Source organism: Tursiops truncatus, chromosome 15 (assembly GCF_011762595.2).
Source record: "Tursiops truncatus isolate mTurTru1 chromosome 15, mTurTru1.mat.Y, whole genome shotgun sequence".
Classification (NCBI taxonomy): domain Eukaryota; kingdom Metazoa; phylum Chordata; class Mammalia; order Artiodactyla; family Delphinidae; genus Tursiops; species Tursiops truncatus.
This window is the reverse complement of record NC_047048.1, coordinates 5,609,247-5,635,201: the sequence shown is the minus strand read 5'-3', so window position 1 is coordinate 5,635,201 and position 25,955 is coordinate 5,609,247. Positions and strand designations below refer to the sequence as shown.

The window sequence follows — 25,955 nt, the reverse complement described above, 5'->3', positions numbered from 1 at the left end:
AGCTGAACAGCCTCTGTCAAATAACACCTTATATACCATATATTTTATTGAGCCGCAACAGTAGTGTTCAGGCCACCCAGCACTTTCACTCACTGAACGTCTGGACACCTGCCATGTGCCAGACACTGCGCCCAGCACCAGGGATGCCAGTGACCCCAGTAAATAGAGCTCCTGTCCTCAGGAAGCTTATTTCCGGGGCGGGGGGGAACACACGAGTAAAGAAATCAACTGTGCAAGTTGCTAAGTGCTGCAGGAGATGTGAAAAGGCACCAGGAGAAAAACTGGCCAGAGAAAGCCCCTCCGAGGTGACATCGGCTCTGTGACCTCAGCCAGGGACATTTCCATCTGGAGGAAACTGGCAGGTCAAGGCCCTGATTGGGAACTGCCTGGGGGAGTCGAGGAGCCGCAGAGGCCCGCGTGGCCGCAGCAGGTCAGGCAGAGAGAGCAGAGTCAAACCCCGCGGGGGCCACATGCCATGGTCAAGAGTATAGGTTTTGTCTAAGGGCGACCGACAGAAACCACTGGAGGGTTTCAATCTAACATCCATTCAGGCGGGTTCAACCCCAAGTTATAAAGAATGTCTTACTCGATATTTTACAACAGTGTTTTATATAGAAAACACAGTGAACCGTCTACACCATATTCAGAATATTCTGCATACTTTTCATACGATCAATCACACCTCCCTTGTTAGAACCAAAAAATGACTAATGTTGATCCCTTTTACATTGTGAAAGATGATTAAATGTTAATTCTTTCCTTTAGAAATAATAAGCATGATCACAACTATATTTATTTTATAAAATGCATGAGAAATAAAGACTAGGAGGAAACAGTTCAAAATATTACCCACGTTAGTTGATCTCCTTATGGAGAACCAAAGTTTTCTCTCCTTTCTTCTTAGTAGGTTATCAAATACTTTTTTTAATAAAAAGGTGCATTTACTACTTAGAAAGCAAAACAACTAACACTAGTCAGATAGTTCTACCTACAATTTAAATCAAGACAACTACTCTGATTAAGCCAAGGCACTAGAAGCAAACTAAGGCGTTTCCGAAACTTCCCGCAATTCTAAATCCAATGGGAGAGGAAAAGGCCCAACAGTCCACGCTCATTGAAATGCTAAGGAAGTGTCAGGATCCACGGTCCCTGGCACTGAATAGACCAGATATCACGGGTTCAACATCATACCTGAGAGTCTCTCGAGCAGTATATCCTGAGCCAATTAGTATGGATTCATCAAACAGCTTGTCCATGCAAGGAATGAACTCTGGAACACAAACATCCATTGCATACATCACCAACCAAACCAGGTGTGTGTAAGTCACTTAATAGTACTTTCACAGGAGCCAGCCTGTACCAACGAGCAATCCAGATGTGGGGCGGCGTGGGGAACATGAAGGCACACGAGCTACTTTAGTCTAAGACGCTGGCTGTGCTGGGCCACACCAGCCATGTGTCACAGAGACGCGGTCAGGATCACATTCAGTGTCAGAGAATAAACTAAGAAACCGTGAGCCTCGTATCGCTGGAGGGGAACTCGCCCCCAATGCTTCAAGGGAGGTGCTGTCCACTGTCCTTAAAAGCTGGCATGATCCACCCAAGGGGACAGTATTCCCTAAAGGCCCCTTTATTCACTGCCCTGAAGTCGTCCTTCTTCAAGACTGTAAGGTTAGTCATTATGGAGAAATAAGGATACTTCTCCATAGGAATTACAAAGGTCTAGGACATCCTAGTGTTCTCACAGGCATGGGTCCCAAGTTAGGGGTCCCAGGCAGAGCCACCACCAAACCTCCCCCCGCTCCTCTGCAGGCTGAGACCCTCTCGGGGTGGAACAGCTGGTCCCCACTCAGGGACAACTGGCGTTTCTGAGGTTGCGCACACAGGGTGGCAAACAGTAGAGCAAACAGTACATTCTTTGCCAGCAAATAGCTACTGAGGATCAAAGATACAAGACACATGCACACTGGAGAGATGCCTCCTACAGCCAGGCAGCACAGGAAGAAAAACGAGAGAAGCCACAAGTAGTCCCTGAGGTCGGAGGAGGGGACATGCCCCGCTACCCATGGCGAGGTGGCCAGGAGGAAGGAGGCACAAAGGAAAGATGCAAAGGGCTGAGACCCCACATGCCGGAGGGCCGGCTGCGGGGATGAGTGATGTGTGCAGAGAAGAAATTAAGTTGCACGGCACTGGCTTCCAGATCACATTCAAGACCCAGAATCAGGGGCTTCCTTGGTGGCGCAGTGGTTGAGGGTCCGCCTGCCGATGCAGGGGACGCGGGTTTGTGACCCGGTCCGGGGGGATCCCACATGCCGCGGAGCGGCTGGGCCCGTGAGCCATGGCCGCTGAGCCTGCACGTCCAGAGCCTGTGCTCCGCAACAGGAGAGGCCACAACAGTGAGGGGCCCGCGCAAAAAAAAAAAAAAAAAAAAGACCCAGAATCAGATTTTCTAGGGAAACAGATAAATCTGTTAACCAGTCAGGTTTTTCCAAACTACTGCTCCTCAGGATTAGCACAAATGGGTGACCGTCTGATATCATTTTGGATGCCAACCAAGGAATGTTTTCACTAACATTTGGTAGTGGATGTGTAAATTTTAAATATATGCATATGCATGTTTTGTATTTATAATATGGCTAACATTTAACATGATTCTTTATAGGTTTCTTTCAATGAAAATTTGAGATGTCATGATGTTACCTGTTTAAGTCTGGGAACCACTACGGGCTTCAAAATAAAGTATCTTGTTTAGAAAAAAAAAAAAAAGCAACAGCAGCCTTTAAAAGCTGAATTCAACCAGCCTAACACGATCTAACCTTGGAGAGTAGCATCCTGGATATCTGTCAATCTTTGTAGCGTTAACAAGACTGAAACCAAGCTTTATGGTCTCAAAAGAGGGCCTGGTCGTGTGTGACGGATCAGAGGTTATCTGATAACCATGAGAAGGGTTTTTAATCTGTCAGCACTTCAACAAGGAGAAACCTCCTGCTCCGTGGCTCCCCAATGCACCTCCAAAGTTCTTATTATTCCAATGGCAGGAATACCGAAAATTAATCTGACAATGGTGCTCCAGACACAACTCAGTCACTTCAGTAAATAGATTTTAAAACATCCCATTTAAAACTCTTCCATCATTTTCACAACATGGAGAAAGAAAACACTGTTTTCTTCTCACCTTTTAAAGATTGCTGGCTGTGAGTCAGAAAGCAAATGGCTATTTGCAATGTCAAAAGACAGGCAGTCAGAAGGCAGAGAAGTACTAAGAGATACCCAGACCATAAACTGTGCTAAGGAAATTATCACATTAATTATGAAACTGTTGAGAAGACAAAGGGAGAACCCTGGTGGCAGGCAAAAAAGATGGGCAGAGAGAAAGAGAGAGAGAGAAGGAAGGAGGGATGGGCAGGCAGAGAGAGGGGGAGGTAGAGAGGCAGATAAAGGAGAAAAAATACACCTAAAATAGCAATAAAGAAAGGACACACAGAGCCAAAATACTGAGCGAGCTGCAGGCTCAGCACACAATGGACCGCCAGCAGCAGGCCCACATTCACAGACAGGCGAGTGGCCAGAGGCAAGACAGACGTACGGTTTCGCAGCTCGGTAGTGAGGATGTGCTTCGCGGCAATCAGAAGCTCCTTTCTGAGGTGCGCAGTTTCTGCTGGACAATTTGAAAGTAGCTGTAACATTCCTTTTACCATTTGCTGAGAGTACTTAGTCACCAACTCCTGTAAAAAAAAAAAAAAAAAAGGAAAACAACACAGTTATACTGATAGGCAGTTGTTAAGAAAAACCCAAGTTTTATAAACTTTTAAAAAATTCAGTAAGAGTAAGCTTGGCTCAAAGGACCCTCAGAAAGTAATAGGCCTAACACACAAGTACTATCCGAAAAGTCTTAGCAGTTTGTGTGCACAATGCCACCCCGGAAGGAGGGGCAGCCACATGGAGCAGTTTCTTTTACATCATGGGATCATGGAGGCCTTCCTGTATTTTCTGTATTTTCCCAACTTTCAACAGTGAATATGTATTGCTTCCCTGTTAGAGGGAAGGAGGAAGAAATAAATATTGAAGTTAAAAAACAAAACTATTTACTGAGTCGTCCCATTGATGTAAGTTGTGAATGACACCAAAGACACCTTTAATCAGCTCAGAATGCGCCCCAGTCACAACTGCCTTTTGAGGTGTTTCAGGAAGCTATTCACAATAACTCAAGCTGACTAAAATATCAAGGGGTATCTAATCCAGATTTTTCTTTTTTTTTTTTTTACAAATGTTCCATTTTCTTAGTGTAAGTTATCATTATCGAGATAAACACATTAAAAAGGGAGGGGGGAGAAGGCTACAAATGTTTTCAAAGGTAGTTTAGAATAAAAACAATTTGACACACACATTTTCATTTTTACTTTCCTGAAATAAAATCTTTAAAAAAATGATCAATTATAATACAATTCCATTGCTCTAGAACAGATCAGGACTAAATTTATTCCATACTTTAGAATAACCACCTCTATACAAGAGTTTTATTCAAAAAAACTGTAAGACTAATGAGAGATAAGGTATCAATTTTTTCCTTCAAGTTCTTATGATTTAAGTAAGAAGAGACCACAGCTCCAAGTGGGAAAAACAAAAATAAAACTACTCTACAGGTTCCTCAAAAAAGCCTCCAAAACCTCTTTATCAGTTTTACTTGATAATGCCATTTTTTGAAGTTCCAATCTCTCCCACATAATTTGCTATAACACACAACTTCCAATAACAGCAAAAGTCAATAAACCTCATACATCCGCATAAAAATCTGTGTGCAAATATTTATATGGCTTTATTAAGCCAAAAATGAAACAGGCAAGTCTATAAAGACAGGAAATACTTTAGTGGTTGCCAGGGGCTGGTGGGTCAGAGAAGAATGGAAGTCACTGCTCATTGGTACGGATTTCTTTTTCGGGAGAAAAAATTGTTCTAAAATTGAATAGTGATTATGGTTGTACAAATCTGTGAATAAACTAAAAACCATTGAACTGTACACTTTAAAAGGGTGAATTTTATGGTATATGAATTATATCTTGATAAAATGCTTTAAAAAAATTGGAAATGATCCAAATGTTCATCATCAAAATGGATAAACACCATGATTACACCCATACAACAGAATACACCACTATGGCCTGAACTGTGTATCCCCCCCAAATTTCATATGTTGAAGCCCTAACCCCCATTGTGACTGTATCTGGAGATAAGAGTCTTTAGGAGGTAATTCAGGTTGAATGAGATCATAGGTGGGGCTCTCGTCCAGTAGGACTGTGGCCTTATAAAAGAAGAGAAGGAGATCTCTCTGTCCGCCTCACCACCATGGGAGGACACAGCAAGCAGGTGGCCACCTTCAACCCAGGAAGAAAGGCCTCCCCAGAAACCAAACCCTGCTGGAACCTTGATCTTGGATTTTCCAGGCTCCAGAACTGTGAGAAAATAAATTCTGGCTGTTTACACCTAGTCTATGGTATTTTGTTATGGCAGCCTGAGCAGACTAAGACAACTAACCACGAATAAAAAGTAACAAGTCACCAATAAAATAACAAGGATGAATCTCAGCATTACTGCTAAGTGAAAGAAGCCAGACTCAAAAGGTTACAAATACTGTCCACCAAGTGATTAATCTCTATGACATTCTGGAAAAGGCAAAACTATGGAGACAGAAAACAAACCAGTGCTTGCCAGGGACTGGAGGCGGGAGGAGGAAATTGACTACAAACATATAAAAGGAATTTTTTGGACGATGGAAATGTTCTGTATTTTGATGTACTGGTGGTTAGGTATGCATTTGTACTGTACACATTTGTCAATCAGCGAACTGTACACCTACAAAAGGTGAATTTTACTGCATGTAAATTATATCTCAGTAAACCTGACTTAAAACAAAAGTCAATGAACTTACCTGGTAAATTCTGATGATATAAGCTAAAAATGACAACGTTTTGATCTGAGCAGCAATGAAATCAGCATATAACTCCTTGTTGTAAAGCTTATGTTGCCTAATGAGATATGAACAAAATTAACAATATTAGCTCTCAACTCTTTCGGTCATGTTACTATTAATTAAAAGCCTATAGTAATTACTAACCCCAAAAGGTTGATTTCTACACAGCAGCAACAGTAAACACGCCTACACTTTTATGCAGTTCCGACTAACTTAAAGGCCTTAAAGGCATGAAGCAGGCAGATCTCCAGGCCGCTGGGCAGCAGCCACAATCTGAATCCCCACAGCAAAGGCGAGACTGACCTGCTTCCCCAGAAGACAGCACGAGGGCACCTGTCTGACCAGTGGAAGACCCCTGCTGTGGCCACAGAGGCTGTTAGGGCTGATTCACCCTCAGCTCTTGCTCTCAAGTGACTTAGAGCCAGATAGGCCGCAAGTCAAGAGAGCAAGTGACAAAGATCTTAGGAGGAATGCTGTGAGGCTGGAGAAAAAGCTTCACTGGGAGGCTTCAAGGATGAACGAGTCAGTGATTAAGGGTGATGGGTGAGGAAGAACGAAGCAGGTAAAGAGCTTCCTAGCCCTCGTGCTGAGAGGAACAGCAAGAACAAAGTCTTGAAGGTGAGAGAGCCTGGAATATCCCAAAGCTGTAATTGAGGACAGTAATGCCTAATGATAGTTCTAAATTTACAAGACACCAAAGACTGAGACATGTCACCCATCATCGAAATACAACTTCAGAAAGCCAAAAATACATATAAGTTTAACCAAAATTTTATCACTCAAAATTTTCTTGTCTTACAAATGATGACAGCAAGTACATTTTTACTTGGATTAAAGAACTATGGTAATCAGCTACATCACTGACCAAAGAAATCTCACCTGGCTTGTGCAGATACCTGAATTGCAATGGTATTCATGATCAAGGGCACAAATTCAGCAACAACATTGTGGATATTCAGTTTGTAGAGCTAAAAGCAAACATATCAGATTGTCATGCTTTGACACTCTGCTTATAGCAAAATAATTTGGCATACATACCAAAGAAACTGTGATGAGATTCATTAGTTAGCACATGTGTATCATACACATCTATTTGCCACAGAAAATTAGGTGTAAACTTTGTTGTAAAATAGGAAGCCCAAAACCCAAGAAGCTCCTAAGCAATATGCATACCTGATACATTAAAACAACAATAATGGGCAATTCTGCCAACACTTTCAAAGAAAGAGATCCTCTTGGAATGATGGAATGCTGCAAGAGAGGAACAGGAGGACTGAGGTTATCCCCGTGGCACTTAGAATAGCCCTAATCAGTGTGCCACTACTGCACATCACCCCACTGAAATAAAGGCAAGGGAAAATACTGACACGTCTTCGTAATTATCTGTGGTGAAATAAACTATTTTGAAAACAAAGTACATAGAACTGTTATTTAATATAAAGGTTTTCATATTTTACAATGTCACACCTGTAGTAAAAACCTCAGGAAAATTTGTCAAAACTTAAGAGATTCAAATCACAGGAGAAATTAAAAAAATTTTTTTAATCTATTATCTTGCTTACTTGCAAGAACAACAGCAAGAAGTACAAGTTTACCTAGTTTTATTCATAGGTATTTATAAACAGGAAAAATGCTTACAATAAATATAAGAAAAAAATAGTCTTAATATATAAAAACTCAAGTAAGGAAAATGTCAGACTCAAAATAAAAATGGGTGATAAATGGATAGGAACAGACAAGCAAAAAAAGAAACACAAAGACTGATAAACAGAAAACAAGTTTCTAATTCAGGAAGAACAAAGGAATGAAAGCTTCATTCAAATGTAATTTCCTGTTTATCCTAGCTCAAAGTGAAACATTCTGCAAAACCATTTCAGTAAAACAAATACAGATGATAGTCTTGATTCAATCATAAAAATACAGTCATGGTAAATGCTCATACATGTTCCCTACGTGGCAAATACTACAAATCTAATGCATCAGCTGCAGACAGTACCAGCGTTACCTTCACAAAACTCCACGAGACTGATTTTTCAGATGAGAGGGAAAATAAGGTCAGAACAACGGTTCGTGAACTTTCCTACAGTCAAAAAATGCAAGTGGTAGAGCTGTAACATCATCCCAGAACTTCTGTCCGCAGAGCCCACACCGTCAGGCACTGAACTACAAATTTATATGTAGCTTAAAGGGACTTCACTAATGTTGAAGCTAAGGACAGAACGGAGGCCCCCTTGCCGGGTCAGCTGCTCTTTCTGGTTCTGGATTCCACCACGATGTTATCTTTGTACATTTGGTGAGCAACAGCTCACATGCATACCTGCAGAGCACAATCAGCAACACTCTCTCGCACGCGCACACACGTTTGTTTGCTTATTCTAAATCCCTCCATGTGTTTAAGAAAAAAACAAAAAACTTAAGTGGTCTAAAAAGTCAATACCTCATTTTTCCTCTACCAAGGACAGGAGATGTGGATAAAAGCAAAGCAAAAAGCAAAACAACGGAAACGCTTACTGTTCTCGTCTCACTGTCCTCACGCTCAGGATTGACTTTCACAGCAATCGTTGTGATCATTCCAACCATTTCTGGGGGGGGGACTGTGTTCTCGGGGATCACCTGAGGGTTCTCAAAGTAGCGGTTCTACAGAAAAAAAAAAAACAGAAGTCATTTACAGCTGACGTGTGGTGAAGAAATCGAATGTCCTACCCTTTTATACTGCACCAACCCCACAGTACTTGGTGTTCTTTTTTTCCAGGACTATGAAGATAACATGACAGACACACCCGCCACCTCCAACAACAGAAAACAAACTTGCCTGCTGTATTTTCTATTTTTTCCTGGCTGATAAAAGATGAAATGTATGTCATGTTATATTACCACCTCAGTGAGGCGGGGAGGATGTAACCCATCTCTCCAGTAATAAGAAACTAGGAGCTGAACCCTACTGAATTAACTTTCCACACAGTCTCCTAAATAGAGGTCAAGTATGGAACAGAAACAAAGTACAGAAAACATTTTAAAAGGCCAGGACCTCACTGGCATCCTTAGTTCTCAATGAAATTTGGGCTTCATGTTAAAAAAGACAGCTTCGTATGAAAAGCAGCTCTTCTTTGATCAAAATGGTAGTTGACACGATGATAACTCGATAACTCAGAACGCAACTTAAGTTTTATACACTATTAGCAGGTTAAAATCCTTAAAAAACCAAAAAGTCAATTTTACCATGTGTGAATTTAAAAAAAAATTTAAGCTTAAAAAAAAACTGAAAATAGAAACTCTGAAACATAAACACATTTATGCACAATGATTTTTACCGAAGCATTATTTGTGACAGTAATGAATTGAAAATGGGGGAAACCAGCAATAGGGAGATGGTCAAGGTACATGCATATGACAGAAAATTATCGGTCGCTAAAAATTATGACTGCCACAGAAGAGTCTTGAAGGACGTTCCCTTCTGTAACAGTGATTCCTTCCAGTAAATGAGAGCATGGTAGGGAGGAGCCTTTCCTCCTCCACTCCACACACTTTTATATGGGTGGCACTGCTTGGAAACAGTTTTTTCAATACAGGAAAAAATTTTCAAGATACAGAAAAATGCTGAAAGTATACACCACTCCCCCAAAAAGCTTCAAGAATATGAGGGCAACCATCTCTACAAAGCACAAAGTTAAACTCGAAACAAAACTCCAACGTCAATGGTTGCTTATAAGTGAAAGAATAATTATGGATGATTTTCCTTTTTTGCAAAATTTCTACAATAAGAATATATTGCTTTTACGTCAAAAATACAGTATCTAAACAATGAAACGAAAAGAACTCTTTTTCTAAGGGCTAATTTATGAACCTAGATTTTAACCATCACTAAATATTCCCCATTGTAAAATTAGCATCCCTCCAATTATTCCTTCAACCGTTTGGAATGAGGAAGTAATAAATAAATATAAACAGTAAATTCAAATAATATTAAAAACAGCATACCACTACTTTTGGAAGCTCCTTGTAAATCTGTTTCACAAAATCCAAAAAATGATGAATCTAAAAAAGAAATAGACAGTATTAGGAAGATATTTATAAACAGAAAATGCTTACAATAAATAAGAAAAACATCAATAGTTTCCATATGTAAGAACTCACAAAACAGGTAAGAAAAATGTCAGACTCAAGATACCAATAGGCAATGAATGTGAACACACACACACAAAAAGACTGATAAACAGAAAACAAGTGTTCTAATTCAGGAAGAGCAATGGAATGAAAATGATAATAAATGTCACTTTTTGCCTTTCAAAAAGTAATAGCACACCATGCTGGAGGGAGTGCAAATAAGGAGACACCCCTCCCCAACCATACTATACTATACTACTAAGGGAAGCTTAAACTGCTGAAGCCTTTCTGGAAACCAATGTAACAATATGTATCAGAAGCATTAAACATTAACACCTTTGATCTGGTAATTCTACTTCTATAAACCCAGTCTACAAAATAATTTGAATTGTAAACAGATATTCAGTTTTAGTCATGAAATAAAAATTTTGAAATACCCTAAATATCCAAGAATATGAAAGAATATTATATATCCATTAAAAATTAACTTTACAAAACATTTTTTATCATTGGGAAAACGCTTACATATAATGTGAAGGGAAACAATCAGGATATAAAATGTCATCCACAGTAGTATTGTGATTATGTAAACATACAAATACATAAGGTGGGAAAGAGGAAAAGAAATCACCAAGACATTAAATATTGTTTTCCAGATGTAAGGAATTCTATTTCGTCTTTCAATTTCCAAATAATCTACAACAGGCATTTACCAAGGTTATCATCAGAAAAGATAGTATCTTAATTATGGCTAACAGACTGTTTAATGCTGACTCTGCAGATGCCAATCACTGTGCTAAGAACTTTTTTTTTTTCTTTTTTTTGCAGTACGCAGGCCTCTCACTGCTGTGGCCTCTCCCATTGCAGAGCACAGGCTCCGGACTTGCAGGCTCAGCGGCCATGGCTCACGGGCCCAGCTGCTCCGCGGCATGTGGGATCTTCCCGGACCAGGGCACGAACCCATGTCCCCTGCATCGGCAGGCGGACTCTCAACCACTGAGCCACCAGGGAAGCCCAAGAACTTTAACTTTTATATTTAATTATCTAAGCAATCTTTGAGGATATACTGTGATTGTCCCCATTTTACAGAAAAGGCTCCAAAAGGCTCAGAGCTTACCCACTGTCACACAGCTACTCAACTGCACACTGAGATTCAAACCCAGCTCTGACTTCAGAACCCACATCTGAACCCTTGTATAAAAGCCACTGGAGCCTTGGGGCATCTCAGACTTGTAAGTACCAGAACCACCCAAAGAGCCCTGCCAGTTTGGTTGGTTAACACATTTCAAATACTGAACAAATTCAGCAAAATATTCATGTACACATTCAGAAAAAAGTCACTGTTTAACCCACAAAGAATTTCCCCCAACTTAGGCGATATTTTTTATGACTGAAAGCAGCATATGTTCTGTCAACTCTAAAAGAGGGTAAAAAATTCACACAGAAGCAATTTGTCAGCACAGTTTATAAATGCTATCAAGATAAACACTTACTTCTTGGGTGATGGGTGGCCTGAACTGTTTGTGTAGTTCAATAATTATTCTTAGACAAATAAGAACATTCTCTTCATTTTCCGTCTTAAAAAAAAAGCATTTAAAAAGAGTTATACTTCTGAAAACTTATTTTAATCTAAAGACTATTTTCTAAGCATTTTCTGCATATACACCCTCCATCAACCAACTTAGATTTGGTTTGTAGAAAATTCATAAACCCACAGAACACAGCTGTCCCAGAGAGGAAGCTTTTGCAGTCTTTGGTGGACTGTCTGAAGTATAGCCCGCCAGTAGGTCCTGTGAGAATAACACTCAGACAAATGAGTAACTGGCAATTAAGGCAAGTCACACTACGAAGCAAGGTCTTAATGGCCCAGCAGACACGTTTCATTGTTTGAAAATATTGCCAAAAGAGCAATGAGTGAGCAGCCACCATGCACTGGGCCCTGTGCTAACACTTTACACTGTCTGCATGGGGGTGCCTTCCACATCTTACTACGAGGAAGCGAAGGCTTGGGGCAGGAAAGAATGGGGCTGACATGACAGAGCTAATACATGGCAGAGCCAGGATCTGAACTCAACTCAGTCCCCCTACAGAGCTCATCTTTCCAAGGGGCCCAGAAACATGACAGAATTCTAAACACACCAAGACTAAGGACAACAAGAAAACAATTTCAGAGGTTAGCTTAACAGGTACCAAATGGATTAACCCCAAGAATTTGAGGAACTCTTTGACTACTATGCATGTACTGCGCCTGACACACAAACAGAGGCACAAAGCCAATGACCCCTGTACTTGGAGTCTGTTGACCACCACCCACTTTCAGATTCCCACTATGTCTAGTCAATCCCTCAGTGACTCAAAAAAAAAGATTTTCATTTAATAATCTTTCTTAGTAACCTGGTTGGCAAAGTGGAAGAAAATGGACATTAAAAAAATTTCTACTCATGTGAATCAGAACTTTAGTGAATAAGTTGTACAATGCAGGATTTTACAGTAAGAAAATCATTAAAAGTTTTGAATGCGGCTAGATAAAAATTCTCAAAAGTTACCTCCAGAAAGCGAAACATAACAGACAAAACATTTTTTGTATGAGGACGAAGATGTTCATTGGTTGGTATTCTATGAATTATTTCAAGAACGAGCTTCCGCAGTTGCTGTTGAAGAGAAACAAAAATGTAAATATGAAATCCTTCCAAGAGTTCCAAGGTAATTATTTGGCATCCTAGAAGTGTCACACAGCTGTACCCAGCACTGGTAACCACCATACAATAAGATGGAGCCCATTTTAGAAATGGTTCTGTAAATTATTTAAATGTAATCCAAAGCATGTATTGCAAACCAGTATTTTCAGTATTTCTAAAATTGTGTACCAAATCAAGTAAGCCAAATTTTCCTTTTACACCTTATCAGTATTGCCAGGAGGAGGACACTAATGTGTGCATGTGGGGTGAATTTAAGATGAAAAGAGCAAAACACCAAGTGAACTTCATTTGCAGTCTCCCTTCATAAGCTCTGTTTAGCTCCTCTGACGTGCTCTCCAATTACCTTGGGCCTAAGGACTAATTACATCATAAGCTGTGCTAAGCTTTCATGATTTTGTCTATAGAACTGACAACTTAAAAAGTAGGTCAAATAGGTAGATCTTGAACTGGTACCACATAAAAGTGCTTTGTTTAGCAATTAACTTTCACTAGTACTATGGTAATTTTTAAAGTTATTTTTAAGGGATACATGCTGAAATATTTATGGAAAAAAAGTTATGATGGGACTGTTTTAAAATAATCAAGGCGAAGAGGGGGGGAGGCGAAGAGTGGGTAGGGGTATAGATAAAACAAAACTGGCCAGAGTTACAAGAACTGAAAATAGTAAGACCAGAGCTGGGCAACAGGTATGGGAAGGGTCATGAAACTGTTGCTCCCTCCTATATATACACATGAATTTGGCTATAATACATAGCATATGCACACGTCACTGGTCAGCAAATGTGAAGAATTTAAATTGTGAAAGAGATGGCTATGAGGAAATAAAACCAAGATATTTAGCTGAGGAGGCAATGGCCTTGGACAAAGTTATCCTTATATGACAAAATTTCTTTTGTTTTTAAGGGGAACCATAAGTTTTTTGAGTTGTTTTCATTCTTAAGTGCTTGCACTCCTACAGCAGGACATTTTTTTCTCATTATATTTTTGAACAGGTTACCTGGGCTGGTTTCTCCTGAAGGAACTGAACTTCTCCATCTTGAAGAAATGTAAGAAATCGAGGGATGATGTGCTCCAGGAACGTGGAATATTGAGGAGATGAAGTGACATTCTAATTATGCAAAAATAAAAGAAAACCCCATAAAGGTTTGTGTACATATTCAAATTCACATATTATAATAACCTCAAAAGGAAAAAATTGTAGCAGAGCTGATAGTAATTTTTAATACCTTCAGATGCTTTAGTGATAACATAGTTTTAAAGAAATTAAGATGATTGCTGCTTCTGATATCCAATTAGAGAGAACTAAACGCTAAAATTTACTGGTAAACCTAGAAATACTCGCACTGTGGAGAATGTTCACCTAACTAAGGGAACTGAACAATGGGGCATGACTGACTGGATGGAACCAATAGCAGAGACCACCTTCCCGAAGAAGTGATGCTGACACTAAAACCTAAAAGGCCAGCAGGAGTTAACCACGGGAGAAAGTGGGAAAGGTTCTAAGGAAAGCACATGCAAAGGCACAAAATGACGAGAAAGGCTGAGTGTAAAAGGTACATATTGAACTTTTTCTAGTTCAATATGAACTAGAAACTTTTTCTAGTTCAATATGGCAGGGATGGGAGTATAAGAGGAAGGAATTTAAACTTTTATTATCTTGAGTCTGAGAAGCTGGTGAGTCAAGGCATCTGGGCAGCTAAATGTGTCTGGAGCTCCAGACACTGATCTGGGAGGAAGATAAAGACATGGGGTTGTCTATTACCTGAGGAGTCTATAAAGAAGGAAATACAGGCAAAAACCAGAAAAGAGTGCGCTGCCACAGGGGCAAAGAAAGAACCGCCATTCTTGGGATGCGCACCTGAGCACTGGTCTCCCACGGCCGACCCGGAGCTCAATTCCAGGGGCCCCGTGCCCACAGCACGCTGTGTGTCAAGAGGCACCCCTAGGAGCCAGACAGCACCTCACCAGCCCCTCCCCAAGCCGACTGCGAATCCACTGGGGACAAGAACTGTATTTGTCACCTTTCAACCCCAAAGCGTAAGACTTTTTACGAAACACCCACATTCAAGGATTGAAGGAAAAGAGGGATAAGAGTCATGATGGAACATTATCAAGGTTATCAAGAAATCAAGCTCATCTGCACGTCAGCCCATACCATCCAGATTCCACAGACTTCAAACATCTAAGTTTCAAATTTCTCCCATAGGAAAGATTCAACAAGGTGCCCAGTTATTCTGCCAGTATTTCAACTTAGCCCCTGGCTTTTTGATCCATACGAATGCTTCCTGTGACTTCTAACTTCAACATTTCTTTATTTTCTGCCCTGGGAAATGGCCCATGTGACATTTACTTAGCCTGGAATCTTATCCCAAAGTGGTTAATGAAATGAATTTCTAAGATTCCTTAAACCACTGGGAATTCTTAATTTCACTTAAATATTTTGTTCTGGGATAACAGTGGTGGTAATTTAGAATTACCTACTGGTGGTCATTCTAGTATTTCATTCGACGAAGGACTCAGTCATCTGAATTTCATTTAAGGTAAATACCTATCAGATTTCAAAAGGCACTATTTGGAAAAGCCCCAAGTGTTATTACTTTGCTAACTTTTAATTCTGTTAATTTAATCAATGCATCTGAGACCAAAGCCAAGAACTAACTTGCTAACTGCCAGACCCTAAACAGGAGAGAAAGGGTTGAGACACTTAATTGAAAGAGCCCCACGCCCACACTCAGAGGATCACAGGCAGTGCCACAATTTCAGCCTCTCAAATAAACTTTAAGGGCTGTGGCTCTCTCCTAGCAGTTCTTCCAATAAAATGCAGAATGCAGGCCTTTCCTGTTCTACCGCCCACCTCTTTTTTTTAGCTTTATTTATTTATTTTTCAACAATTTGCACTAACAGCTTGGGTGGAAGAGAAAGCTCTTTAGCTCAATCTCTAAATATCTCAGGATTTTTTTCCACATCAGTTCAAGGCAACAAATCCTGGAAAACATCTATTTAAATCAAAACAAACAAACAAACAAAAAATTCCCTCAGCAAACAAAAATACCATCCATTACTATAGAGAGTAGGGTATCTAATTCGATCCCACGAACATTTATTTAATGTTTAGTGATTCAAATGACCATGACAGAGGCTAGGAAACATTTTATCTATTGTTCTTAATCATATTAACTCTAAGAAAGGTTTTATCATAGCCACATTAAAAGAAAAGCGAGTTTCTCTTCAGCCTTTGAGACTAACTGGCACCAGACTAACCATAAAGTAGGACAAAATATGAGAGAACAGTTTCAGGTGCTGGACCAGAGGCAGTGCAAGACCATGATCTCTAGAAGAAGGGGAACTCACCAACTGTGCCCCACCTCGGCTCTCTGCCTGGGAACGGTTTCCCAACCAGGCTCAGCAGGCTGGAGCCCAAGGAAAGCATGATGGTCCTGCTGAGCTGAGGCGCAAATACCAGAGTTTGCAACAGCTGAAGTGGCCGGAATCTGCAGGGCAAAGCCCCAGAGAAAAAGGAACTACAGAAGGGGGTGTGGATGGTCTCCTGTGAGTCCTTGACTGAGGACTGGGCTGTACTTATAGGTAAGGGAAGGTAAGACTACCTGAGGCTTACCAGGGAGTGGGCACTTGAGGACTGAGAAATGAAGAAAGACATCAGAGGTTTAGCAATGTCAGAGGATGTTGGGGGTCCAGCCTCGACACAGTGCAAAGGCCTTAACACCTTGATAGCACCTCATACATTCAGCTGAGGAAGGACCATGCCCCAGAGTAAGGCCTAGTTTAGCCCCATCCCAAAAAAATCTAAAATCAACCTCTGATGAGATCCACAGAAAGATGGGGTTTGGAGGTTGAATCCTACAAAGTCAGAGGGACTTGGGAAACCCCTTGGGATTCCCAGAGATCCTCTCTACCATGGCATAAAACCAAGCCTACACAAGTTCAGTGAGATCAGCCAGCACCTGAACTGCTGACTATAGTGAAAATATCAACACTCTTCCAAGGGAGATAACAGAATCTAGGGTCCTTACATTTCACACACAATGTCTGGTGTACAATCAAAAACTACCAGACATGCAAGGAAGCCAGATAACGTGACCTGTAGTCAATAAAAATCCACCTTTATAGAGGATTGTATTTAGCAAAGACTTCAAAGCAGTTATTATAAATACGTTCAAAGAATAAAAGGAAAACATGGTCTCAATAAATGAAGATGGGGAATCTCTACAGAAGTGGCATCTAAAGAAGAACCAAATGGAAATTCTAGAACTGAAAACAATAACCAAAATTTTAAAACAAAAATACAAATAAACTGAAATTTAAAAATAACATCCCAGCAGATGCGGAGATGACAGAAAAACAGTGAATCTGAAGGCAGATCAGAGAACAAAGAGAAAAAAGACTGAAGAAAAATGAACAGAATCTGAGGGACCTATGGGTCAATATAAAATCGTAGAATGTAAGAGCCAGAAGAGAGAAACTGTTTGATCAAAGTTGCAGAAGTTATAAACAGGAGAGCCAAAACTGCCACCCAGCTCTCATTCCCATACCATCCATTACCTAGCATAACAAATCCACAACAAAAGTTTGAGTGTATCCTGAAAGCATATGCCTAAAAGGGTTACCATAGTTGAAAATGAAAAAAACGTCAAGGGGATCCCCTGGTGGCGCAGTGGTTAAGGATCCACCTGCCAATGCAGGGGACATGGGTTCGAGCCCTGGTCCGGGAAGATCCCACATGTCACAGAGCAGCTAAGCCCACGCGTCACAACTCCTGAGCCTGCGCTCTAGAGCCCGCGAGCCACAGCTACTGAAGCCCACACACCTAGAGCCCATGCTCCGCAACGAGAAGCCACTGCAACGAGAAGCCTGCGCACCGCAATAAAGAGTAGCCCCTGCTCGCCACAACTAGAGAAAGCCCGCATGCAGCAACGAAGACCCAACGCAGCCAAAAATAAATAAATTAAAATAAATAAATTAAAAAAGAAAAGAAAAAAAGGTCAAATAACCAAAACAAAAGCAATATTCCTCAACACTGTTCAGGAGTCACTATCACCAGTGTGAAGAAACTGGACAACACTGTACAAATTTCAATTTTGAAATACAACAAATTACATTAACAAAGATAATTTTTAAGTTACTAGTAAAAAGACTGACAGGGAAGCTGTAGGAAAGCACATGTGAATACTTATCACAAAATGAAAAGCTCATACCTCAAAATTTAAAGCTTTATAAAATATAATATAAAATAAAATATAAAGCTCATACCTCAAAATTTTCACTAACTTCTTGCATCATTTTTAACTTTGTTTCATCAGCTGTAAATGGCAAAACAAACCATCAGATTAATTGAGAAATTATGTTAAGAATGTTCCTAAAATTACTGGATTTAATAATTTAAGAGAAGCAATCAGATCTTATCAGTTTGACTGTCATGGTCTAAAAGCAGGCACATAACTAGTTCCCTACAACCAGTCACACTCACTCGTACTCCCAAACATACACGTGCATCCACAGACAAGGACACAGATACACACATACGCGCACCCATACGCGTGCCTCTTTGGGGCTCCAGCCAGAAATGCTCATCACTTTGCTTCTCCACGAGGTAGAGAAAGGGGAAATTAAGATAAAAGTTAATGTGACTACTCATCTCAACGTGCACATCATTTGAACTGAGATGAAGGAGTCACATCAACACATTTCTTAATGACGAAAAGCATCGACTCACGTGTATTTACATCCGTGAGAGCTGCCACAAACTGAAGGTATTTTTTCATCAGAGTGGTTTGGTCAACCACCGTGGCCCCTTGTGTTGCAACAAACGCCATTTTTCTTTTGAGCTAGTTTGTTTCTCAAGAGAAAAGTATTATAACCATGAGTTTGCCCAGCCTACAAAAAGAAGCATATGATTAACCAACTTACTGAGGGCACAGGTTCATGATCGCTAGGAAAATCTTACCTAAATGCCTCTGTTAATCTAAATAGTTTTCCATTAATTCAGAAAACAACACTGCTCCCTCTGCTTTTTTGAAAATAAAAGTTACTTAAGTCCATACTGTCTATTAATTTCTAAACAAGATTTTTATACACAGATGCTTTTCTTTCCTATGGTATGTCCGTCTTTCCCTAGGCTAGGGGCCAGCAAACTCTCTGTAAAGAGCCAGAGAGTAAATATTTCAGGCTCTGTGGTCTGTCCCAACTCCTGAGCTCTGCTGGAGGCACAAAATAGCCACAGACAACTTGTAAGCGAACGACCATGGCTGTAATCCATAAATCTTTATTTACAGACACTGAAATTTGAATTTCATTTGAGTTGTATCATGAAACATGATTCCTCTTTTGATTTTTTTTCCCCCAACCGTTAAAAAAATGTAAAAACCATTCTCAGTTTTCGTGCTGTATAAAAACAGCCACCTGGCTGGATCTGGTCTGCTGACTGTAGTTGAACCACCTGTGCATTAGGTGAGGGGTTCTCAAACTTCACTGTGCACTAAAATCAGGTGCCAACGGTGGACTCCCAAGCACCATCCAGAGACCTCGGTTCAGGGAGGCGTCCAGGAAGCTGTAAATTTTGCTTGCATCTGACATACAATAGGCTAAATGCTTCAAAAAGCACCTCAGTGAGTTGGAAACAGGTGTGGATGACCACAATGTGAGAACTGCAGCTCCAGGCTGAAAAACAGGAGACTTGGTCTCTATTTTAAGAGCCCTCTTAAGAGAACCTAGTGAAATTGCTCTTACCCATCCTCCCCGCGAATGTAACAGTCACGTTTCACTCTACATTAAGGAGCAGTTTCATGACTTGCTTTTCTTCTTTCTTCAACAAACACACCATTAACTCTTCTGCAGGCCTTTCAACGGCCCTGCCTACCAGATACGCTCCCTTGCAGCTCACACTCCTGCCCCAAGCAATGGGGACACCCTGACGCCACAGATCCTCTTCCGCCCGCCCTCTCGAGACACCAAAAGCAGAGAGGGTGCCTGCCGCTGTTCCCGCGCAGCCCGCCGGCTCCGGGGGCAGGAAAAGTCACTAACGAAACCAACCGGAGGGATTCTGTCAGCCCCGCTGGATGACCCGACTTCTGCTTCCTCTTCACCTCCCATCACCGAGACCCAAGACTCAGGGTCACGGCCACTCCCTACCTAAGAAACTTCGGGTGGGTCGTGCCCAAACTTTTTAAAGGCTTGGATCCACTTCTTCACCGAAGGCGTCAACCCCCCATTTCCCGAGACCCCGAGAGGCCAGGCTCCGCTATCCGCTGGGCCGGGGGGTTGGGGGCCCCGAGGGAAGACGTCCCATCCAGCCTCCAAGCTGGAGAGAAGCTCCAAGACCCCAGAAGCCAAGGGCCCGGGCCTGGCTTCTGTCCCGCCCCCGCGTCCCGGCCCAGGTTGTGGGGGCCGGAGCCGGTGCCCCGCCCGCTCCCGGCAAACGGCGCCGCCGCGCCGCCCCGCCCCGCCGCGCCAGGCCTGAGGCGGCGGCGCCGGGCCAGAGGGGGCGCTGTCGACGCCGGTACCTTCGCTCTGCGCGCCGGGCCAGGCGAGCCAGGTGCCTGCGTGGAGGCCGAGAGGGGCCAGGGCAACAGGAGGGCCTCCGGGGGGACGAGGCCCCAACCCCACACTCTATCTCCCCGGCCTCAAACAGCCCTCGGCTTCCCTCCTTTTGTCACCCTCTGCGGACACCCAACGCCCGCCTCCTGCGCCGGGCTACGGCGGGCGCCGAGGGTCAATTCCCGCGCCACTAGCCTTCCGCCTCCCGGCGATCCCCGGCCAGCCCAGGCAGCAGCGGCGGCGGTTTGAGAGCCGCCGCCGGCCCCCGCCACCCGGACTGGGCCCCGATGGGGGACGGAGGGACCCCGGGTTGCTCGGAGCCTCTCTCCATCGCTATGCGCTTCCCTCCATCGCTCCGCTGACCGCGGCGCCGCAGAGGCCTCCCCACGCCCGGGCCCCGCCGCACCCGTTGGGGCCGCCGCGCGCACCTCCCGAGGCCGTTCCGCCGCCGTACCGCCGCCGTACCGCGCCTGCCCACACTTACCCCGACATCGGCGGCCGGCTTCCTGCAGCCCCAGCCCGCGACCCCACCTAAGCCCTCTCAGCCGCCGCCGCTGTCGCGCCGCAGCACGCAGTCCCGCCCCCGCTTAAAGCGGCCGCGCCCGCCGCCGGAGGAATAGGCCCCGGCGCACCGCCTCCAAGTGGGTGCGGCCTGGGCGGGCGGCGGGAGTGGGGAGAGGCGTCACGCCCGGGTGCGCCTGCCTGGCCCTTTAAACCTCTGTCCGCGTGGGCGGGGCCGCAGGCCGGGAGGGAGGGGCAGGCAGTGACAAGCGTCTTTGGTTCGGCTCTTTCTGCCCTAAGTATCCTCGCAGAAGCCAGGAGGCTGGAGAGGGACGCTTGGGGGCTGCTGCGGGGCGGTGGGCACCCGCGGGGCTTCCTTAGCAGACGGCGGACGGGCCCGGGAAGAGGCCACCCCTGAGCTGAACGTGGCATGCTGGGCGGGGTTTTCTCCCCAGCTTGAGCCCTGGGGTCCTTCTTAGCCCGGGGAGGGGGAGGAGGTAAGGAGGGTCTTTGGGAAGGCGAAGGCTGCAGACAGACGGAGACCCTGTAAGCAAAGGAGAGCTCAGGTGTTCTGCCTGGAAGAGGCCGGCCTGGTCATTTGTTGCAGCTGCATCACTCCGAGGCTAGACCTCAGCGGACCGCTTTTCAGTGCCTACGCGACGGGGCAGGTGCCTTGGCTCAGAGCAATGATGAGAGGGAGGGGAAAGTGGGGCCCGGATGCCCAAATGAGGCTTACCCAACAGAAATTTATTTCTCATAGTTCTGGAGACTGGGAAGTTCAAGATCAAGGTGCCACCAATGTAGGTTTCATTCTGAGGCCTCTCCTCTTGGCTTATAGGTGGCATCATCTCACTATGTGCTCACATGACCTCTCTGTGCTCTCTCAAGAGAGAGCTGGACCAGGAGGCCCTGTCAGGCCTCACCTGCAGACTCTATCTATGAGACTGGTTGAATGATGAGCTGTTCCTGGAAACACGTGGTAACCATGGTAAATGGACAGAGCATGAAAGTGATAACCTGACCTACCTCCAGCCCCTCCAGGACCTGGCTCCACCTCCTGCCCCTTCCTGACAGTACTTACCCATTGCTCGCCCCGCACCGCCCCACTGCCACACCATCATCACTAACTCACCAGAATCTTTGTTTTCCCTTCTCAGACAGATATATTTCACACCTGGTAATAAATAGAGCTTGCAATTCCTACAAGATACGTTCAGAGACATGCTCCTTGCTTTTGTTTAATGTTGCCATTCAAGAACAAGCCTCAGCTGAAGCGCTGAGATTGTAAGTGGATATATATAGTGCCACTTATTTCTGCCGCAGGAGAAATATAGTGGGTCAGAACACTCCTTCCCCCATGGAAGAAGTTGCCCACCTGCAAGCAAAATCCTCTTTGCTCCTACCACCGCCAACCCCAAAATTTAGGAGGTCCAAAATTGGGTAAAGTTGAAAAATCTAAGGGCTGGAACCAATGTGCCATCCGAGGTTATTTAATATTGTTGGGGGAGGGGTCGAGAAAAAAAAGCAGCAGTACACAAATCCTTTGATAAGTTTCCGTTTAATTGCATGTGATAAAGACCTACAGTTGGGGGGGCGGGGAGGTTAACATTGGTGAAATTCACATGCTTTCCCATGGCCTTAGCTTCTCCTACGAAAGTACCCATCATGCTGCTATGATTTTTGCCTGTTTTCTTGTCTATCTCCTGAATTAGATGTTGGGGACAGTGTCAACTTCATCTCTATCAGATAAATGAGATCATGCACCTCCTCTGCTTAAAACCCTCCAAAGACTTTTCAACTTATCCTCAATCCCTGGGCCTGTGCACCTCCCAGCCTCATTTTTCATGTTCCAGCCACAATGGCCTTGATGTGCCTCCTGCCCACCTAGGACCTTTGTAGCTAATTCTCCTGTCTGGAATGTTCTTCCCTGAGAGGTACAAAGCTGGCTCCTTGTCATCCTTGATGAGCTCAAATGTTACCTCCTCAGAGAGGCCTTTTTTAAGGCCCAATATAAGAAAACCATTTAAAAAAAAAAAAAAAAAGAAAAGAAAACCATTGCCTGCCACCCCCCCCCCACTAGCTCTCATAATACTGGAATTTTCCTTAGAATCAGAAATTATATTTACTCATTTATCATCTTTTTCCCTCCTAGACAGAAAGCTCCTTTTCTTTCTTTTTTTTTTTTAATATTTATTTATTTGGCTGTGCCGGGTCTTAGTTGCAGCACGCTGTATCTTCGTTGCCGCGTGCGGGATCTTTAGTTGCAGCATGCAGGATCTAGTTCCCTGACCAGGGATTGAACCCGGGCCCCCTGCATTGGGAATGCAGAGTCTTAACCACTGGACCACCAGGGCAGTCCCTCTGTCTTTCTTTACCAATGTATTCCTTTTGCCCATTGGGTGTTGTCTTAGTCTGCTCAGGCTGCCATTATAAAGTACCACAGCCTGGGTGGCTTACCCAACAGAAATTTATTTCTCATAGTTCTGGAGACTGGGAAGTTCAAGATCAAGGTGCCACCAAGGTAGGTTTCATTCTGAGGCCTCTCCTCTTGGCTTATAGGTGGCATCATCTCACTATGTGCTCACATGACCTCTCTGTGCTCTCTCAAGAGAGAGATCTCTGGTGTCTGTTCCTCTTCTTATAAGGACACCAGTCCTATTGGATTCGGGCCCCACCCTTATGACCTCATTTAGCCTTAATTACCCCTTTAGAGGTGCTGTCTCCAAATACAGTCACTTTGGGGATTATGCCTTAACATATGGATTTCTCAAGGGACACAATTCAGCCCATAAACAAATGTTTGGAATAATACTGCATGAACCCATAGGCTAGGAACAGCTGGAACACTAAAAAGAATACAGGGAGCCTCAAAATATTCACTCTGGTGGGCATGAGCAGTCTGCACAAGTGGTCTCTGCATGGAGTGGTTCAGGGCATGAGGCCTCAGTCTGACCTTCTGAGAGCCACCAAGAGGCCATCCTCCCTCCCCTGTCCCCTGGTGTGCTGGAGTCCCTGCTTACCTTTGCCTCACCTGTTGGGCTTCTTGGAGGCTGGCCCTAAGGGCTCCACCCCTATGAAGAACCTTTCCCCCGTGATGAATTAACAAATCCTCCCTAGGTCTCTTGTGGGTTTCAACAGGGTGACTGGGTGTCCTGTGGTTGAAAAATTCCAGCAGAAAATCCGGTAAAGCTGAGATCTAGGCCTGGAGCCATGGTAAATTCAACAAAGAGATCACCCTGAACTCCCTTTTGCCTACTTCAAACTACCATAGAATTTAACCCCCAAAGCCTCTCCAGAGCTGATCGGGGGTGACTGTTATCAGCTCAGTGGCCCCCACTTCCCACAGTTACACTTCCAATGCAAGATAATGAGGATTTGTGGTAGGAATATTAACACTAGGGCTGCTGCCCTTCTGTTACCAAAGGGAAATCAATTATACCATTTTGCCAGGGCCAACAGACCGACTAACCTGCTTTAGAAAGATTTTCAGTGACAAGAATGGACATCAAGACAGGTGCTGTGAGAGCCCAGAAGAAGGAAGGTTTCTGGGGGAGGTGATACCTGTGGGGAATTAGACAAAGAAGGGTCACATCAACATCGGCTTCAGGGTGGCCTTGCAGGTGGCTTCTGTGACATAGATGTGACCATCTATGGCTACTGTATAATAATGTAATAATGTAATAATGTTACACATGAAAAATTCAATGTAATAATGTTACACTGTAATATTCAATGTAATAATGTTATACATGAAAAAAACGTAATAAATGTTATTATTCTATTTATGCATTTAGTACATGACAAAAACCACTAACAACCAGACCTTTGAAAAATGTGAAATAGTCAAATATTTGAAACTCAATTTATAATCTTAATATACTATTTTCTTCTCAAGCACAATTTTCTTCTCAATTCCTGATGGACAAGTGAAACTCTCCCAAGTCCTTAAGCAGTTCTAAGGATGGCAGCCAACACTGACTGAGTACTTACTATGTCCAAGCACTCTTCTATGTGTCAAGTCGTTTTATCCTTACCACAGTCTCATGGGGCATTATTATTATTTTAAAGAAAAGTGAACTGAGGCACCAGGAGAGTTACGTGACTTTCTCAAGGTCACATAACTCTCAGAATCCAAAGTCCCCTGGTTCCTAGGCCTGGTATTTGTCCCCACAATGGTGACTGATGCCACCAGGGAGTGGCTAGCACTTTTAACTTTCCTAAGGGGACTCACTCAAATCTGTTCTCCCCTCCATCACAGTGAGATGGCAATGGGGCCAGTGGGGCCCGTTCTCAGGGGACCCCACAGCTGTCCCAGAAGTTCTTTCACTCCCATGCAGCCCATCCTGCAATTGTGGTCCCATCAGTGCCAGCCAGGTGAGACCAGCCATCCAACACCCCCTCTGGGTGGGCTCCCTTGCCAAGGATAGAGTAGAGGCAGAGCTGGGACCAGGATCCAGGCTGCCGGTGTCCAGTCTTTAAGATCAGCCAGGCCGGCCACCTTCTAGGAGAAAAGACATGCTCTGTTCCGTTATGGCAGATGGACGCGCCTGCTTAGGCCAGGGAGTGTCCAAGGAGCAGCCTGGTCACTCCTTATCTTGGTTGTCTGAGTGTCCCAAGGCCCTCAGTGACAGCGTTGTCACTGTGGGGCCAGGTATGACCACAAACCCCATTTTACAGCAGGTGCAGAGAGGGTAAACTGAGGAATGGCATCAGTCCCAGCGCCTGCACCTGGGCACGTGCACCCAAGCCCTTCCCTCCGGAGGGACACAAGACGTTCCTAGGCCCACCGCCCAGCGCCTTGCACACAGTAGGTGCTACACTCTGCTTGAATGAAGAGCCGCATCTCCAAGTCGTGTGCGTCATGAGGGGAGACGCCACCTGGAGAAAGAGCCCAAAGGGGCCTGCTCTGGGCTTCACACTGGTGCACGCTCCTCTAGGGACGCTGAGTCAGAGCCGGCGGACGCGGGCACAGACGCAGGGAGGGGAGGGGGCGCAGAGTGGAGGAACGGTGACCGGGGAGGGGAGGGGAAGGGAGGGGTCGAGGGGAGAGGAGGGGCGCGGCGAGGGAAGGGACGGAGGGGGAGCAGATTGGAGAAGCGGAGACCGGGGAGGAGAGGGGAGGATCGTGGGGA

General features: G+C 44.0%; 1 protein-coding gene and 1 non-coding gene across 16 annotated transcripts in view; both read right to left on the bottom strand.

Annotated features, from left to right (window-relative positions):
- Positions 1-20,916, bottom strand: part of TRRAP (transformation/transcription domain associated protein) — a 110,871-nt gene extending 89,955 nt beyond the window's left edge. For 12 of the 15 annotated variants that reach the window (XR_012325973.1, XM_033840506.2, XM_033840513.2 and 9 more), the window contains exons 1-13: positions 19,516-20,559; positions 18,503-18,663; positions 18,040-18,089; positions 13,769-13,879; positions 12,619-12,723; positions 11,566-11,649; positions 9,947-10,003; positions 8,480-8,605; positions 7,142-7,219; positions 6,848-6,936; positions 5,927-6,023; positions 3,587-3,725; positions 1,192-1,270 (exon numbers count right to left, since the gene is read on the bottom strand). Coding sequence is in view for 14 of the 15 variants with exons in the window: in XM_033840506.2 (XP_033696397.1) it covers positions 1,192-1,270; positions 3,587-3,725; positions 5,927-6,023; positions 6,848-6,936; positions 7,142-7,219; positions 8,480-8,605; positions 9,947-10,003; positions 11,566-11,649; positions 12,619-12,723; positions 13,769-13,879; positions 18,040-18,089; positions 18,503-18,602 (1,115 nt within the window). In the remaining variant the exon portion in view is untranslated. Of the gene's footprint in view, positions 1-1,191; positions 1,271-3,586; positions 3,726-5,926; positions 6,024-6,847; positions 6,937-7,141; positions 7,220-8,479; positions 8,606-9,946; positions 10,004-11,565; positions 11,650-12,618; positions 12,724-13,768; positions 13,880-18,039; positions 18,090-18,502; positions 18,664-19,515; positions 20,560-20,806 lie in introns of those variants that run through there. The other 3 variants (XM_033840507.2, XM_033840508.2, XM_033840517.2) reach the window with 3 other exon arrangements.
- On the bottom strand, positions 18,175-18,374 carry LOC141276626 (small nucleolar RNA ZL1). The gene has a single exon (XR_012326523.1). It is a non-coding gene; the product is annotated as a small nucleolar RNA ZL1 (small nucleolar RNA).
- Positions 20,917-25,955: the final 5,039 nt, after the last annotated feature.